General features: G+C 54.2%; 1 protein-coding gene across 2 annotated transcripts in view; it reads right to left on the bottom strand.

Moving 5' to 3' along the window:
- The window catches only part of GRK3 (G protein-coupled receptor kinase 3), a 170,740-nt gene extending 162,252 nt beyond the window's left edge, over positions 1 to 8,488 (bottom strand). For both annotated transcript variants that reach the window (XM_055146585.1, XM_055146586.1), the window contains exon 1: positions 8,292 to 8,488. In XM_055146585.1, the coding sequence (XP_055002560.1) occupies positions 8,292 to 8,404 (113 nt within the window). In that variant the 5' untranslated portion in view covers positions 8,405 to 8,488. The remainder of the gene's footprint in view (positions 1 to 8,291) is intronic.
- Positions 8,489 to 13,500: the final 5,012 nt, after the last annotated feature.

The raw sequence follows: 13,500 nt of genomic DNA, 5'->3' as shown, positions 1-13,500 counted from the left end.
GAACCAGGGGTGGTCCCGTGCAAGGCAAGTGCCTAACCCCTGTCCGGTCTCCCTAGCCCTGTGAGGCAGGTTTTTAGGATTTTCCCATCTCTGCCGGCATAGCAATCCCTGTAGTGCAAGTCCAAGTGACAGTTTGTTCGTTTTGAAGCCACCCTTGGCAGCGCTTGGACGGGATTGCACAGTGCCAGGGATCAAACTCAAATCTCCAGCATGAAAGGCATGTGCTGCGGCCCCGTGAGCCATTGGCCCAGTCCCACATCATATCTCGCAGTGCTCCTTCCGATCTTCCCAGTTATCTGGATCTGTTATCTTGTTTAACGTCCTCTCCCCTTCATAAATATATGAACAGGAAATGCTCACAAGACAGAGATTTGGGGGCCTGGAGCGATAGGGCAGCAGGCCGGGCACTTGCCTTGCACATGGCCAGCCAGGGTTCAATCCCCAGCATTCCATATGAACCCCTGAGCATAGCCAGGAGTGATTCCCGAGTACAGAGCCAGGAGTAACCCCCGGACATTGCCAGGTGTGACCCAAAAGGAAAGAGAAAGAGAGAGAGGTCTTAGTGGGACATTCTGTGATCAGAAATGCCAAACATGGGACTTTAGTGCCTTACTGATAGCTCCTAGCAAATTGCCCGTTGACTAGGTTCCTTATTTCCTTGTTCTTAATCTAGAACCTTCTTTTTCATGACAACATAGAAGGTGGGGGCTGGAAGTGCCCAGGAGAATTTGAAACTAGCCCTGACAGCTGCTCTACACTGTCCCCTTTCCTGTTCCCAAGACCCAGGAAAAGGAAATAAGAGCAAACAAGAGCCCAGGGCCAACTATCAGAAACCACCAATCAGAAAACACGGAAACAGCAAAGGCTATTTTCACTATATTCTCTCAAATGGGCTTTTTCTATAATGTTCCATGGAGAAAGATTTGCAAGATGCTCACGCTCCACGCAGAAGCTGAAGCACAGCAGCCCCAAAAGGATATCTCCCTAAGTTAGAAAAATATCTATATATATATTTTTTCAGGTCATAGGGAGCCAATTCCTCTCCATGACCTGAAAAATGTTTTTTAGACCCTGAAGCTCTAACTCCCAGCCAATGACAAAACAGAGAGGAAAAGGGGGCGGGGATATGCTAATGTGCTGGGCCTCATTAGCATACAAATTACTTAGCACACAAATGACTTGGCCAAGTCCATCATTTCCATTTCCCCCAGTGCCACAGTCTGTGGGGACGATAAGGACAGCAAAAGCACCCTGTGGGTGAGCTGTGCCCCTCCCCCCAGGCACAGCTCACCCACAGCAGCCTTCAAAGACATACTTTTGTGAACCAAGGGAGACTGGATGACAGAGTGATTCCTACTGCCCATAAATCCTAGAGCGTTGCTTGCCTCTTTCCCTCTGCTCCCAGAAAGGGGAGTTTCACACCCCGAGGAGACGGCGAAGCTGCCGTGTTTGTTTTTCTGAATAACAACACAGATAGAAATGCTGCATGAGGCGATAAGACAGTGGAAGTAGCGGGCGCCCAGGTCTGACCGGGCAGCTGGTCGACCCAGCGCCGTGGCCAACAGGAACCGGGAGCTGGAATCCAACCAGGAATTCAAGCCCGGGCACCCTCCAGACGGTTCCCCTAATCCTGCGCAGAGTACGGCCAGGTGTGCCCCCCTCAAACCAAACTGGAAGTATTTTTTAAGTGTTGTTTGGAGGCCAGGGGTGAGCAGGGGGTGAGAGCTGCCCAGCCCCTGCAAACACTCCTGAACAGTGAGCCGCACGCTTACGCTGCTGGTGTTAACCAGAACAGACAGTTAACCCCCGCTTTCTCCTGGGAAATGGGCGTACTCTGCAGATCCACTTAGTCATAATTACCATTCTCGCAGGGCCCCCGAGGAATAGCTGCTCTCTTTCCGCCTCGGAGGATGGTCCTGATGGTTAGATGCTGCAGGAGTCACTCGCTGATGGAGGGAGGGAGAGATGAGAGAGAGAGAAAAAGAGAGAGAGGAGAGGAAGAGAGAGAGAGAGCCTGCAAAGTAGCGTTTTGGGGGTCACAAAGTGTGTGTGACTCCTTTTCCCAGGCCTCACATGTTGGGGTTCGCCGGCTCCTGCATTCAGCAAGAAGGAGGCTGGGCAGGTGGGGGCAGGGAGCTGCCCTGCTCGGGGAGGACTGAGTTTGAAGGGGCCAGATGGCTCCCCGCTCTCCCCTGTGCTGAGTTCCTGAACTGCTGCTACACACCTGTTCGTTCTGCAGCCTGGGGCAGATCCGACGGCCCGGGGGGGGGGCCTGCTGGTGCCTTTGGCTGCCCTCTCCAGGCCCACTGCCTGGCATGGGAGTGACCTGTTGACCCCTGGGAGTTATTACATTATTATTAGATAGTGGGTGGGGGTTCGGCCTTTGTCCCCCTCACCGGGCTGGTCTCAGGTCAGAGCAAATCACCCGCTTCCTCCCTTCACAGCCCCACACCTTACACAATAACTCTTCCCCCTTCGGCGGAGACGAACGAACGTTGGGCAGAGCCGTGTCTGAGAGGCGCTCTGAAGGGGCTGTTTCTAAGAATGCGCGCCGGGCCAAAGGCAAGTACCGGCGAAGAGCAAGGCTCTGCCAGTACCTGGAAGAACTCTCCTGGGCCCTCACTTCAAAGCCCACGCCAGTGCTTGACGCGAGCAGAGTGACAGACGGAGAGGGACTGCTGCACGGAACGTCCGTTCCTAAGAACGGACCACTCATGAGACCACGCGCATCTCTGGGTCTTGGCGCAAGTGAACTGTGACCAAGAAGGGCATCGAACCTGGAAGGTCGAAACAAACTGCATTCTGAAAGTGGATCACGGGGAAAAGAAGCACGAACGAATGCTTTGCAGAGCTCCCTTTCTTCCTGTGCATTACGTATTCGTCCTTCCAACGGCGGTTTTTCTGTCCAAAGTGAGGCTGGAGGTACGGACGCGCGCGGGCAGAGGTTACCCACCCCCTAAACACAGAGAACTATTTCCGTCTGCTTCGGGGTGCGGGGGCCACCCCTGGAGATGCCCCGGGGTTACTCCTGGCTTTGCACTCAGAAATCACTGCTTTGCACTCAGAAATGAGATGCTGGTGATCTAATTCAGGTCAGCCCCGTGGAAGGTAAATACCCGACCAGCTGTCCTGTCACCTGGACCCAGAAAGGGATATTTTTAAGTCACCGGCCAACCACTCACTTATTGGAGGGAAATCGGAGGGAGGCTGCTAAATCAACCCTATTTCCACCAGAGGAGAAAACCGAGTTGGCTGAATCAATTACATCCGGGAGTTTTACAAATAAGAAGAGGCGAACAACCCCCCTGCTACGTGGACTTGGTTAGATAGCTCTTCCGAGGGCCTGAGTTACTGGAAAACAACTTAGCAAACGTGGGTTCTGGAACAGAAAACAAAGAAGTGCCACCCGAAATGCTACTTGTAGGTGTGTGACGTAGGTTCTTTGGGTAACTGCACTTTACCGCAGGCATCTTCCCTGGCGAGACCCCTGTGTGCTCGCGTGCGTGACGGACGGTGGGCCTGTAGGCAGGACTGTGGCCGGGCCTGTCCCTGCGTCTCCAAGCTTCTAGATGTGGCTCTACGGCCATGCCCTGAGCAAACGCCCCATCCCGACCGCCGAAATGCTCCTGGAGCATTCCCAAGAATCTTGAAAGTGTTGTTCTCCGACCTTCCTCTCCCGTTACATGAAAACTCTGGAAGGCCACATGTTGCAAATCATGATCCAAAGTTCTCAGTGCCCAGTAGGCAGAGAGGAGGAAAGGCAAAGACACGTTCGTGGCCCTCAGCCTCGATCCACAAGTGATGACAAGTCAGCTGAATGTTACTAGATGCCGAAGTAAACCCGGTCGTGCAGCCTGTGAGTTCAGCCACGTTAGACAAAAGCATTTCTTACTTCTTCATCGTAGCGGAGGCCACATGCAGCAGAGAGCCGCGGCCAGGGAGCAGGCCGGGCTCGGGAAGGGAAGCCAGGGTGGCCCTGGACATGCCAGGCCCACGGGCGGCCACTCGAGCCACATCCCGGGACTCAGCAAGCCTCTCCTTGCCAACGTGACACAGAACAACCAACTCGCCAGCACAGCCCCTGGGTTTCTGTGGCCTGGGCTCTTTGTACATTTGTCTGTTTGGGGGAGAGGGGCGAAATAGTGGTGCTCAGAGGCTACTCCTGACTCAGTGCTCAGGGGGTCTTGTGGTGCCAAGGATCAAACCTGGGACTCCTGCATGTCCAGTCGGTGCTCTGGACTCTTGGGCTACCTCCCTGGCCCTTTATTTTTCATTTATTTATTACTTTGGGCGGGGTTGGGGGCCATGACTAGTGGTGCTCTGGGGTAACTCCTGGCTCTGCACTCAGGAATCACTCCTGGTGGGCTCAAAGGATCATACGGAATGCCGGGAACTGAACCTGGGTCGGCTGCGTGCATGCAAGGCAAGTGCCCCACCCACTATACTATCACTCCTGCCCCTTTGTTGTTGTTGTTGTTATTGTTATTATTATTATTATTATTATTATTTAATGTCAACTTTTTAATTTAAATCAGATAGATGTTGGGGCTGGAGTGATAGCACAGCGGGTAGGGCGTTTGCCTTGCACGCGGCTGACCCGGGTTCGATTCCAAGCATCCCATATGGTCCCCTGAGCACCGCCAGGAGTAATTCCTGAGTGAAGAGCCAGGAGTGACCCCTGTGCATTGCCGGGTGTGACCCAAAAAGAAAAAAAATTTTTTTTAATTTAAAAAAATAAATAAATAAATCAGATGGATGCCCTGCTGTGGCAACTGTCATTTAGTTCTAGTTAATTCCATTTTCTCTTCCTTTACACTCCCCCTTCTCTCTTTTGAATTTGGTGTTGGGGTTCGAACTCAGGGCATCATCCAGGCTGGACACGTCCTCGCCCCTCCTGAACTGTCCCCACTAGCCCTTAGGGCTCTGGTGCAGTCAGTGGGGGGATAGGGGGGCTGAAGGGGGAGGCCTGAAGGGGGGAGGGTTCTTAGGCTACTATTATTCCCAGCAGATCCCATTACCAGCTACATTAGCTCAACAAATGTTTCGGCAAACTGAAGCAGTGATATAATTTGAACAAACAGCCGGCTTTTATAGGATTTACGCTCATTGGTTCATTAATTGAATAATGTGTCAACAGAACGAAACGGTTGCCTTTTGCTATCTCAAGAGAAGCAAAATCTCCCCCGGGCAGAATGTTCCATTTTCTGAGATGCTCCCATAATAGGCAAGGGACAGCATACCCAGACGTTGCAGTGAATTCACTAGATATTATTCAGTTCCGTTGCTTTTCTGTTAAAAAAAAAAAAAGATGGCAAAGGCAAAGTTGCTAAAATAAGGAGGCACAGAGACTGCAACTAAGTAGCTGAAAATAAAGAGTAAGGAGTGCCAGGTCAAAAGCAAGTTGCACGCTTCTTATTTAGACCCGAAACAGATAAATCTAAACATCTTCCTGCAGGATAGAAACGACTGGTGATCACATGGCTTGCTCCGAAAAGAAGCCGAAATAGAACTCTTATCACAAAACATTTGGCTTTACCGTTAACAGTGAAAACATGCTCGGTCTGCCAGGCTCACGAACAGGGAATTAACTCACCGAATCTCTAGAAACCCACCAGCCCGCCACCTCGTCCCTAACATCAAGCAAGTAGGTTCAGAAAAATTTTGAGATTATTTTTTTTGGGGGGGGCGGGGGGAGTACTGATAATCTCCATGATAACAGGGTTAGGACTCCTGGTGTGTCCGTTACACTGTAAACGGTCCCATTACAAAATTTAAGCCACAGCCTTTGGGATAGATACAAAACAGATTAAAATCCCTGGAGCCTTCAGTGGCCTCACTCAAGAGTCTATTTAAAAAACAGCAACAGAGTAACAATTACTAAAGAGTCATTTCCTAAAATGACTCTCCTGTTGATATTTCTCAATTCTAAAGTGCCATGAGAAATGGCCTGGCAGTCACCAGTTGTGCCCTGAAAGAAGGCATCACCACAGAACGCCAGCGAAAAAAACAAAGGCATTCCTACAAGGAAGTGAATACCCAAAGCACATAGCATGTGAAGAGGGTTACTGAAAAAGCAGAAGTCACATAAAGTTCAAAACAGCAAGGGGGGAAAAAAAAATAAAAGAACAGAAGTTCCTAATTTTAGTAATAACATATTCTAAATACACTACTTAGATGATAGCATATATAATCTAAATACAAGCATCTATAGATCATATATTGCCCCTTCCCCACAAAGCCAACTGTCTGTGAATTGAGATTTCTTGATATTAAGGAAGGGGACTTTACCGAGGGCTCTCATTAGGAAGAAGAGGAAGGCAGGACGAAAAGGAATTAAGCATTTTATAACTAGAGATATAGAAATACCATCTTTTGAAAAATGAAAGTCGAGTTCGATACGGGGGCTGTCGTGGGAGGGGTGGGGGGAGATGTCTCTCGCTTCCTATTCTAGTTTTGAAAAGCTCTTGCTCTTCCATGACCTTCAGAGACGACAAGTTCATGTCACCAGACTCCCAAGGCTGCCCTCGTCCCTGGTTTTCGCCACTTGGCATTGCTAACCTGAAAGCAAGCCCCTGCAGAACCAACACGTTGCCCGGGCTAAAAGGGGGCCAGCAAGTCAAAAACAAACCTAGCACACAGGATCTCCTAACACAACCCGGGTGCACACGACCAATAACTCCCGGGGGAAGGGGGGGGCTGAAGGGTTCCATAGTGTGGGGCTGGTGAACAGGCCTGCGGGAACAATCCGGTCATCACTCAGTAGCAACGGTTTTCTTTCCCTTCCATCAAGGTAACGTCCTGCCTGTGTGCAGGTGCGGGGATAGAAGACGGACGTGCACACCGAGAACAGAATCACAATAGCTCCCGGTATTTGACACAACGGAAGGTCGGCAAGTACACCTTTCTTTCTTTTTTTTTTTTTTTTTTTTGTATGTCAAAGATGCCACGTCTGAGCTGGCCGGCATCCTAGCGTCAAACCTTCCTCTATAACCCCCGTGGTGGTGGTACTTAGGAATGAAAGAAGGGCCACAAACTTAACCCCAACCTGCTTTGATACACTACTTGAGCGTCACTACTAATCCAACGAACGTCTTTCCTGGGAAGCTTCTAACGAGAGGGGCCAGAATCCTCTCCTGACCTGTTCATCAAGAAGGAACCATGGGAGCAGAGCGATGGTGGGGCGGGTTTAGGTGCCTGTCTTGATTGCACGGGCTGACCTGGGTACCATCCCCAGCACCCCGGGAAGCTCCCTCCAGCCCTCCCACCAGGAGTGATCCCTGAGCCCTATGCCAGGACTAAGCCCCGAGCACCACCAGGCGCAGCCCCCAAACAACAAAAACAACAACAACAACAGATTGCAACTTGCTATGGCCCGAGATAAGCCCCCCTGGTTAATTCAGCCCAGGCCCATCCTCGACCCTGTAACACTCCCTTCTGGAGTCCCCGTTACATTCCTGGCAGCTTCGGAGCGAGCGAGAGCGACTCCAGTTTCCACCTATTCCTCACAAAGTGCTACCAGCAGAGCAGCAAGTGGAGAGAAGCGAATAGCCCCAAACTGAAAACCTGAGTGGGTGGACCAAGATCCAGCGGTATACCGTCTTGGGGGTTTGGGGGGGCACTGCCGAGGAAAGGAAGAAAAGTGGCAGCGGCGGGGAGGGGGGGGCAGACAGGAAGCTGGCCGGGCTGGGGTGATGGCACAGAGAAAAGGAGCACTTTGAAAGGCAGTTTGAAGTCCCTGGGACCCGGGGCCCGGGAGCTGGGAAGGGAGAGAGGATGGAGTTGCCAAGGGGCAACGGCCAAAACTCACTCACTCGGGAGGGAAAGGCCGGGCTGGAGCGGGGCGCGGGGACCACGGGGCAGGGACTGAAAGGGGACAGCGGGCCCAGAGCTGGGGGGAATGAGGTGGGACGGGGGAGGGGGCAAGAAAAGGAGACCCCGGGGTGGGGGATCGGGGGCGGAGGAACACGGAGTCCGGGGTGGGGGAGACGGACCCGGGTCCGCCCGAGGAAGCCGGGCAGGGACGGAGCTGGCCGGCCGGCCGGGTCCCCGCGCATCAGCATCCCCTCCGGGCCCCCGCGGCGGGGTTTGGGGCGCCCGGGAGCGCTCCAGTCCCGGGTAGGAGGGGGGGCCGAGAGCCGGCCGCAGCGGGGGCTCCCGGCGGGGGTCCGGGGCGCGCGCGTGTGTGTGTGTGCGTGTGTGTGTGTGTGTGTGTGCGTGTGTGCGCGCGCGAGTGCGAGCGGGGTGCCCGACGGCGCGGCCGACCCCGGGAGCGCGGGGCGCGGGGCCGGTACCTGGGCTCGGGCAGGACGATCTTCTTGCTGGCGCGGGCGGCCGGCGTGGCCTTGCTCTTCTCCATCGCCATCAGGTAGCTGACATCGGCCAGCACGGCCTCCAGGTCCGCCATGTTGCCGAGCGGCGGCGGCGGCGGCTGCTGGGCACCGGCACGGGACGCGCTGACCGCCGCCGCCGCCGCCGCCGCCGCCGCCGCCGCCGCGCCCCGACGTGGGGGGGAGGGGGCCGGGGCAGCCCCCGGCGCCGCCGCTCGGCCCGCGCGCGCGCGCGTCCCCGCCGCCTCCCCGCGCCCCGGCCCCCCGCGCCGCCCGCGCACGCGCCGCCGCCCGCGCCCCGCACGCGCCCAGGGGGGTCGGCCCCGAGCGCGCGCCCGCGCCGCGTCCACCCCGCCCCGAGGGCTGGCCGCCCGCCGGGGACTTCCTCCCTCCCGGCCGCCTCCCCGCTGCCCGGCCCCCCGGCGGGGCCGCGGGGCAAACCCCAGCCCGCCCCCCGCGCGCGGGCGCGGGACCCCCGGAGAGGCTGTGTCCGAGGCGCACATGCCACCTCCACCCCCCCCAGGACCACCCACCCACCCACCGGAGGAGGGTCTCTGGCTCCTGGACTCGGTCATTTTGTAACCCCGGACAGTGCCTGGCGCTCCGCTCCGGTGGGTGGGTGGGTGGCCCACCTGTCTCCGCTGGAGACACCCAGGGTAAAACCCAGCCGCTCCCCCCACCCACCCACCCCTTCTCCTGCAGCCCCTGGTAATTCAGCCCAGAGAAACCTAAAGACAGGTGGGAAGGTGCCGGGGTGGGGTGCGGTATCCCCACCCTTGGGGCATCACTGCTGAAGGCTCCCTGCGTGAGGCTCACTTTGGAACCATGGGCTGGAACTTGGACGTGAACCCGAAGGGTCAGAGCCCATCCGTCCTGGTACCGGAAGGTTGTTACCATGGTCTCAAGAGACGTTGGCAGAGCACCTAAATGTGGGTACCCACCAGAAGGTGCTTTGAGGAAGAGGAATCACTTTGAAGCAAAACTCTGGGGCCCTGGGGGAATTTCCAGCTTCCTACTCACAGAGCCCGGTCTGCAACCCCCCTTTTTTTCCCCCTCCCCCACCCCTCGGGCCCAGGGCTTTGCGTTTGCTGCTTATTTTTCCACCTTGGCACACACAGGGCCTGGGGCACGAGGGCTGGGGTGGTTTTTGTCAGGGGCAGCCTTAAGAAGACCTGAGCTGGGAGAAGTCAGCCCCCTCTCCATCCACCAAAAAAAAAAAAAAAAAAAAAAAGTCCTGAATTCCTCCTTATTGGCCTCGGCTCTGGTCTTTGCTAGGATTTCAGGAAATGTTGTCAGTAGCTTCCAGGGTTAAGAGAGTTCAGAAACTGTTAAGGTCAAATTTTGGACATTAAATGCAACGTCCCAGCTGAGGCAGCCAGAAGAACAACCCTGGCGTTCTCTCTCTCTCTCTCTCTCTCTCTCTCTCTCTCTCTCTCTCTCTCTCTCCCCCCTCCCTCCCTGCCTCTCTCTCCCTCCCTCCTTCCTTCCTTCCTTCCCTGCCTCTCTCTCTCCCTCCCTCCCTCCTTCCCTCCCTTTCTCTCTCTCCCTCTCTCTCATCTGTCTCTTCTGCCACTCCTGCTCCCCCTCTCTCCCCTTCTCTCTTCTCCTTCCCTCTCCTCCCTCTTCTTTGCTCTTTCTCTCCACCCTTTCCCTTTCTCCCTCTCCCCACATGCCCTCTCTCCTCTCCGCCTTTTCTCTTTTCCCCTCCCTTCCCCCTGTCTCCTGTCTCTCCCTCCCCTTTCTCCTGTCTCCCTTCTCCCTCCCTCTCCCTCCCTCCCTTCCTTGTCCTCTCTTCTCTTTCCTCTCTTCCTCATTCTTCCCACTATTCCTTCTCTCTCCTCCCCCCTCAGCCTTCTCTCTGTCCCTCTCTGCCTCTGTCCCCTTCTCTGTGATCACTCTCTCCTCCCTCTCTCTTCTGCACCCCCACTGCATTCCCCCTCCATCTCTCTCCACCCCACTCCTCCTCCCCTCTCTCTCCTCCTTCCTCCTCTCCCCTCTCACCAGACCTGCCCCCTCTGAGCCCTTTCTCTGTACCACTCCACCCAATGGGTCTGCTTTACCCTTTTCAACTAGATCCCTGACCTGCTATTCGCCAAGTTGTCCAGAAACAGACCGGAGGGGCGTAAGTAGTAGGAACTCGAGTGGAAGGAGCTAGATCAGGCAGCACAATGCTGAGAGGACCAGTAAGAACTAAATCTAGGCGTTACAGTACCACCCTGGGCAGGGGCCTGGCCTTGCAGGGGCCTGACTCACGCAGGGTTGGCTGACCCAGCTTCTTCCCAGCACCCCTAGGGCTCCCCAGCCCCACCTGTGAGTGATTCCTGAGTGTAGGGCCAGGAGGAACCCCCCGAGCACTGCTAGGTGCCACTTCAAACCAAAACCTAAAAAAGAACAAAATCAGTGAGTAAGACACAGCGCACGCAAGCTCAAGTATCAACCTTTCCTCTTCCACCCACTTTTTTTTTTTCTTTTTGGCCTAAAACAGGAACACAGAATGTCTTGTCAAGGGTCAAACCAGGAGAAGGGGCAAGTTCCCAAAATACACTTCTATGATTTCACGAACCTACTGTCTCTGGGCGTGTCTTTCTCTCCCTGAGAGACTTGCCTATTCCTTCCCCCCACCAACGCCACCCTGACTTTTGGAGAAGCCAACGGAGATGATAGGGAAAGGCCACCCTGTGTGCCACCCGGAGGGTCCCCGAGAAAGGTCACTGTACTTCCTCTCTTCGTTTTTGCTTCCTTTTACACGGGTCTGAAGCCGAGGGCTAAACTCTTACGGTAATTATGGTAATTCTACTTCAGGCAGGAAGACCCCCTCACCAAAAATAATATCTCCCTGGGGTATTTCTGGGAACCCAAATCAACCCCCAAATGGCTGGCCTTGCACTCAAGTCTTCTTGTGGAAAGAACAGAGTGCCCCTAACTGCGCCCCCAGGGAGAGCCCCTGAACCCAGCGCCCTGGCTGCATGCAGGCCTTAAGGGTTCTTTCTCCACTTCCCTGCTCCCCCCCCTCTCGCCCCACCCCTGCTCTCTGCTCCCCCAGCCCCTTTCTTTTCCTGGATTCTCTTAATGCTGAACAGATTTTTCTTCTGAGTTCAAGGCAAAGAAAAGGCAGCGCTGATGGCAGGGAACTGACCTGCTGGGTCCTGAACACCCTCTCCAGCCTGGAATCAGGACCAGGAGCGGAGAAAACAAATAACACCCCATTTGTTCTTCCCAATACTGTTCCCTTGCAGGTAATTACCTCCTCCCCTCTCCCCTGGATCATGGGAATGACTCTGGGCTCCTGCTGCTGGGATATAATAGATAAAAATCCCAGAGTTCCTAGGAGGCCCATAATGTCTTTATTTTTTTTTTTTTCCTTCTCTGCAGCCTTCCCCTGGTTGGAGGGAGGTGGCTGGGATGAATGCCTTTTAGTTGGTATTCTCCCAGGGTGGGTTTTGATAACAGCTGCAAGGGGAGAAAAAGCTAAGTGGAGAACTCACTGGTCTTAATTTGTTTTCTTCCGACTCTGACTCCGGATTTGACTGGAATGTGGTATCATCCAGTAAGAATCCTTTGACTCTCAAAGTGGGGGTTGTGGGGGGGGGGGGGGGGTGGCAGGTGGACGAGTCAGTTCTGGGAAATCAATCAAGCACCCATGGAGAAAAAAAAAATCAATTCTAAGAAGTTTTTTTTTTTTTTTGAGCACAGAGTCTCTGTAACTTGAATTCTCGAAAATCACAGCGTTTATATCCAATCCCTGCAAAAGAGCCCCGGGGTGTTTGTTGGTACACCCAAGTTGTAGCTGCTTCTCCAGCAAATCACCAACGCCTGGCGTGTGCCCGGCTCTTACCGCACTCTCGGAAGTGTTCGGAGACTGCCAGCCCTCAGGGGCGGGCGGCCCATCACAGCTCTGCTCTGACACGCACGGTTCTCTGGAGTGTCGTGCCAGTTTAGCGACAAAACTTGACAAACTTCAGTCATGCCAGTCCCTGGCAAGCGGTATTTTCTTTCCCTTTTTATATTCATTTTTATTCTAGGTACGTGATGGACAGTACCGTTCGGGGTCAGGTTTCATCTTCCAATGTTTCAACCTCACATCCTCGGCCAGAGGTGCTCTTCCCCCCTCTGCTGTCTCAGGGTCCCCCCTCGGGGTAACCCCCAAACACCTGTAAGATCCCTCGGGCCCATTCAGTACTTGAACCAGTGTCCTTCAACCTTTCAACATCTGCTGACCGATGCCCGGGCTTGTAAGTTCAAAAGTGCCGGCTCAAAGGCGTGATCCCACACTGACTAACAGAGCCCTGAAGTTACATTCGGGACAGAAGGATCTTCCTTTGACTGTGTGGCTGGGGGGAGATGGGATGGGGAGGGAGATGGTAGAATACCAGGGAGGGCGCTTGCATTGTATGGGTTCCATCCCTGGTACCCCGTAGGGTCCCACCCAAACCCTACCAGGAAAGGTCCCTGGGTACAGAGCCAGGAGTCCCAAGCACAAAACCCAAAATAAATAAATAAATAAATAAGTGGCTGGAAACACGTTTCACTCCTCAAGGGAAGGCAGAGAGGTCCGGGTAGACAGCCCATAGGGCCAAGACCGTTGCCTTGCATGAAATTCAAAAAAAAGAAAAAAGAAAAAGAAAAAAAGACCTGGAGGGTAGTGGGGGAACAGGAGCTCAAGAGTCAGATGGCCCGGATTAGCTCCCCCACCCCCTAATGTTGCAGCGTTTCTGAGCTGTGTGGCCTTAGACAATCCACTTTATCTCTCTGTGTGTCCGCCCCCTCCCACTGGTATTCATGGAACAGCTGCTTTAAGAACAATGTTACAGTATATATATATATAAAAAAAACCCTTAGAATAGTATCTGGCATAGAAAACTCTGTGTGTGTGTGTGTGTGTGTGTGTGTGTGTGTGTGTGTGTGTGTGTGTGTGTGTACTGTATACCTCTATTGGCTTCATGCATTCCCGTTATCACCATCGGAGCACTTCCATCCAACCAGAGCATGATGGGAAGCCCCCAGACCTGAGAATGAAACAGCAGAACAGCTGTGACCCCGGGCGCCCACTCAGCGATTGCTATGAGCTTCGAGCTCTTAAATCTCACTTTCCAATGCTGCCCGATGAAACAATGAAACGAGCCGGTCCCTGAGGTCCCCGAGGTCCCTCCACATCCCCACATTCTTCGGCTTG

This window comes from Sorex araneus, chromosome 9 (assembly GCF_027595985.1).
Source record: "Sorex araneus isolate mSorAra2 chromosome 9, mSorAra2.pri, whole genome shotgun sequence".
Classification (NCBI taxonomy): domain Eukaryota; kingdom Metazoa; phylum Chordata; class Mammalia; order Eulipotyphla; family Soricidae; genus Sorex; species Sorex araneus.
This window is presented reverse-complemented; position numbering and strand designations above follow the sequence as displayed.